General features: G+C 39.4%; 1 protein-coding gene and 2 pseudogenes across 2 annotated transcripts in view; 1 reads left to right on the forward strand and 2 right to left on the reverse strand.

The window, feature by feature from the left end:
* Positions 1-1,509, reverse strand: part of LOC146480101 (CUB domain-containing protein 2-like) — a 24,654-nt gene extending 23,145 nt beyond the window's left edge. The window contains exon 1 of the mRNA XM_085110056.1: positions 1,474-1,509. Within this exon, the coding sequence (XP_084966182.1) occupies positions 1,474-1,509 (36 nt within the window). The remainder of the gene's footprint in view (positions 1-1,473) is intronic.
* LOC146480100 (uncharacterized) overlaps positions 1-4,101 on the forward strand; it is a 30,865-nt pseudogene extending 26,764 nt beyond the window's left edge.
* The window catches only part of LOC146480095 (uncharacterized), a 129,110-nt pseudogene that overhangs the window by 97,962 nt on the left and 26,148 nt on the right, over positions 1-5,000 (reverse strand). The gene's annotated exons all lie outside the window — the stretch shown is intronic.

The following is a 5,000-nucleotide window of genomic DNA, read 5'->3' on the forward strand; positions in this document are numbered from 1 at the left end:
AAATGTAAATTATAATAAGATCGGTAATGTTATATAAAGAAAGGAAGTTGTGAAATTACATAAGAATAAAACGAGATGGAGTAAAACAAAGGAATGTGCAAAATTAAATGAACAGTTTTGCTGGTATGGAGTCTTTTTGAGTGTTAAGAGTCGGTCTCTTTTTCCTTATTAGAAGCATCTCGTAAATAAGGCACTCGTATTTCCCGCGGCATTTCTTTAGGATGGTAAACTGCTCGTGAAAATTTTTCGGTCTTTGATCGTGTTGGTCCTTAAGATGTTTGCCGATGACGGAATACTTGTGCTCCTCAATGCGAAGGTGGAAGAGACGGCTTGTGTAGCCTATATAATTCGCATCACACGAATTGCACTTAAACTCATACACAACGCCTTGTTGATTTACCAATGAGGACTTTGTTTCCGTGACTTTCAGATCTTCCGAGATTTTCCTACTTGTAAACACTGGTTGTAGAACACGATCGATTTTCTTTCCAAGATTGCTTAGTTGTCTGCGCACGGAGTCGGCGGATTTCTCATCTTTAAAAGGCAAGATAATTCGTACAGGGCTGTCGACTGGCTCAATTCGGTTTTGGTTCTGGTCTTGGGAAGCGTGGAAACTCTTGTGTTTCCTACTGCCCGGCTGTCGTGACCAGAAGGGAAATCTAAACCAATCCCTATAACCTGTCTTAGGACGGGTTCCTGGTCCGGCCGGGCTAGTGAGTTTTACCCCCTTCCACACCGTGTTGCCGTTTGCAACCCGTTTCCTATTTGTTTCGTCTCAGGCATCAACCTTGGATTCCTTTTGCGGTTAAACTTCAATCAATCAAAGGTCTCCGTCGCAAAGTTACCTAGTGTGACTAGGAGGGAAAACCCGCTAGTTGGGCTGGACCTCTTCCTTCGGCGGACTTGGTATCCCCTCAGCGACGTCAGTTATTATTAAGGCGGATTTCTCCTTTCATCCTTTCCTTTTACTTTACATTTAGGTCTAGTTAAGAGGAAATGGGTTTTCTGAGTTTTGGAGAAAGTACGTACTTTTTAAAGATGTTTTGAGGGTCTTAAGCTGTTTATTGTGGTTATAGGCGGGCTTCGTGTATCATTTTCAACTGTATAAGAGCAGAGGTCGAGAACAAAATCACGCCTCCCATATCTTAATTTAGTAAAGGCAGTGAGTGTTTGTAATGACAGTGAAAATGGTTTACTATTTTCAATGTAGAGTAAGGTCGGAACAACCTTTGTCAAGCACTTAATTGGGATGACCTTCAAACTAGACCAGAAAAAGAGTAGCCACCGTGATGTATAAGGTCCACCATAGATTATGCCATAAATATCTAAGTTTTCTGTAACCACTCATTATGGCCTGAGGAGTGCAAGCCAAAAGAATTACTTCGTGCCTCGACCTCAAAAAATGAAAAATGTTTCAGTTACGAGAGGGGGGGGGGGGGGGGAGGGGGGAAACAAGGCTATAAAATAAATTACCTGATAAAATAACGAGCTCTCCCTTTCTACAATCATTTAAGATTGCCTTAAACAGCTTTTTTTAACTTGACTGCTATTCTTCTAATTTAATATTAATTATAATCATATTAGGTACTAGATTTTTTACATTTTTTTGTATCTATTCGTCAGTTTCAAGTCACCGCACTCGAATAGCAGCTTTTCCTAAATTGTGTTACCGTGGTTAAATAAAGATTTCATTACTTTCGTAGTGCCAGCAAGCATGAGATAATTGTTATGAAAGTTAGGACATTTTCTAAAGTATACCATCAGAGGCATCCTCTCTTGGGTATATTTGTTTCGGGTGAAACTTCATCCATCTTCAATGCAGAAAGTTACCCGCTAGTGGGTGTAAAATAAATACAAGATGCATTTATTTTACACCCACTCGCGGGTGTTCTGTACTGAAGATGAACGAAGTTTCATCCAAAACACACATACTTTAAAAAATTTCGTAACTTGCATAAAGATTGCTTTAGTTAGTTAGTTAGTTAGTTAGTTAGTTAGTTAGTTAATTAGTTAGTTAGTCAGTCGGTTATTTATTTATTTGTTCATTTATTTTTTGCTTGCTTGCTTGTATCTTAGTATGTTTTAGGACAGTCTTGTACCTTCTGGGTTTCACGATCGACTCTCTTTCTTCTGGTAGTAGTACCCAGAGCCAATGAAGACTTTAAGATAGGACGACTACGGACTACGGCTACGGTTGGACGTGGTGTGTTTCACGTAGTGGCGACTACGTAAGTATTTTTTTGCTGTTTCTTGCCAGTTTTTCTTTCCTATTTTACAATGTTAGGTAAAAAAGACTGAAGCCTTCTTCTCTTGAGTTAAAGTAGTGGAGCAGATGTGTTCTTGTTCTTTTATCGCCGCGAATTAACTGACACGATGTGACGACCATGTAAACATGGCACACTAAGCTGTCATAAGCTTACTGCCATTTCTTGTGTTTCTCTTTTAACGCAGAATTCACAATGTCTAAAGATGGAGATACTACTAGGTAAGTTATGCTTAGAGATGAAATTCACACTTACAAACTCGATATTGCTACCATAAGCAATTTAATAATTTTAATCCATTTGTTTACTTTTCGGTGGCGGTGCAGATCTACAAAGTAAGCAAGAAGCTTATGCTTTCTGTTCCGGGGACTGAGACACGTTTGATGATTGACAAGAAATATTTGAAATATTAACCCTGATAACGCAAGACCTCGTGTTAGGTTAAGATGTTGAGTTTCAGTTTGAATAAGAACAATGTGACAAGCTTTACTGAATGTACTAAGGACTTTTACGCTTTGTTTCTACTTACGAATGCCAATGTTAATGAGGGCAAGCTTAGACAAATGTAAGTCGACTATTTTGCCGTATTTGGGTTTTGTTTTCAATCGAATTTGTGTTTCAAAATACTGAATTGTAATTTTCTGTTATCACAGCTTCAGATTACTGTAATACTACTGAGAATCCAAGCCTGTTCTTATGAATCGCCTGAAATTCTTTTTATCGCCGGTTCACTTTCACTCTGTAATCTCTGTTAATGTACTCCAAGTGTGCCTTCTATTATTACTTACTATTTTCTCATCCGTAGTCTAACATCGCGTAGTGGAAATCTTAATGTCAAAATGCACTTCGATTTTCGTGCCCTTTCAGCGTACTCGCGCCAGTCCACGATTTTATGGCCTGGCGCGTCCTACCCGTAGTCAGTGGTCCGTAATCGTCCTATCTTAAAGTCCTTACTGGGGATTTTTAGAGTACTAAAACGTAAATTTGATCAGCAGGGATTTGCTAAAGCAAAGGCATAGAAAAAACCAAGAAATATTTATTGCTCGACGTTTCGGGGTCATCGTGACTCCATTATCAAGAGGTTATTGAGAGCAAGGTCTACACCAAAAGAACCAACACGGGTCTTCTTCTGCATTTCCAGAGTCATGTTGACATTAAGTACAAGCGCAGCCTAATTAACACCATGGTGAATCGCGCTTATCGATTATCTTCTAACCGGTCATTCTTCTCCGAGGAATGTGACCGCCTTAGAGGGGTTTTTCATAACTTTTAAAAATACCCAAAGCTACTGGTTGAAACTACAATCAAGCGGTTCGTTGAGAGAAGGATTTAATTTGCAGAGCCCTGCCCATCACCAGATGTACCATTGGAGACTGAGATATTAGCGTTACCCTTCAAGGACCAGTTGTCAGCTAATTATGTTTAACAACAACTGAACAGTCTAAGCTCGAAGTTGAACGTGACTGTCCAACCATTGTTTGTAAGCCCTAAGCTCGAGCAACAACTTAAGCGACAGGAAATTAAGCCCCCTATTGTCAACCAACAATGTATCGTTTATGAATTTAAATGTAACCTGTGTGATGCAGGGTATGTGGGTTAAACACGTGGTCACTTACACGAGCGCGTAGAAGGGCACACTAGAAAGTCATCTTCTATTTACAAACATTACAACCTCCAGCACAATAGTGAAATGCCTGAACGCTTCATCGAGCAATTCAACATCATCGCGAAATGTAGCGGAAAATTTGATTGCTTCGTTAAAGAAATGCTGTACATTCGCATGCGTAAACCAACACTGAACGGGCAAACGGATGTTTGTTTAGGCCGTTTACTCTAATTTATGCTTTTCTTGTACCTTTCCTTATTTGCATGCTTTTTTACTAGTCTCTTGATAATGGAGTCAAGATGACCCCGGAACGTCGAGCAATAAATCTTTCTTGGTTTTTTCTAAAACGTAAATAAACCAAATTTACCTCAAAATTTTCGACCAAAATCCTCGTCTGATTTAAATTACGTAATCATCTTTACTTGCCGAAAACCTCTAGAATCACGAAAACTGATGGCGTCACAAATAGTATATCATACCTCCAGGGTATAGAATTTCAGATTTAAAAAATAATTCAACGGAAAGTGAATGGTTGCTGTTTGACAAAAGTCTTATACGTTTTAGCCTCATTCCATTTCGTCGCTTACCAGGTAGAAACAGCGAGGGTGAAAATCGAGTTCTCACAGTTGGTACTAGGCTTACTTCCGCTGAAAGAGATCACTTGCAATGTCACTGCAGGTACGATGTGGCAGATGATTTTGATGTTGTAATGAAAACTTCCTTTAATGGCTAATTGAGAGCCGTTAAGGCTCAAAATCTAAGGCTTCACAACATATCACTATATCCGATCTCTTAACTCCGCGCGCTTCTCTATTGCTATTCGAGTTCTGTTTCGCAATGTTCTTTCTTATGTCTAGACCAATCTTAAAAACAATCAAAATACATGGATCGGATATCACAAAAATAATTAAGGTTCGCTTTTCACATCCGGTTGGTTAACAATTGATCGAGTTCAAAGTTTTTCATTAATTTCAATCTTTCGTCAAGTTCCAGTTTAGAGTTCATTTTCTCGACGCTCCCCCCTTGACAAACCGCTCACTGTTGGTGAGCAAGTCTCCTGATTACGTCGGAAGTGGCTGCTGCTGCCTGTCTTGGTGGTCTTGAAGTTTCGGAACAAGGATTGGGTTCTT

This window comes from Pavona decussata, unplaced genomic scaffold, assembly GCF_977016875.1.
Source record: "Pavona decussata unplaced genomic scaffold, jaPavDecu1.1 SCAFFOLD_55, whole genome shotgun sequence".
NCBI classification, from domain to species: Eukaryota; Metazoa; Cnidaria; class Anthozoa; order Scleractinia; family Agariciidae; genus Pavona; species Pavona decussata.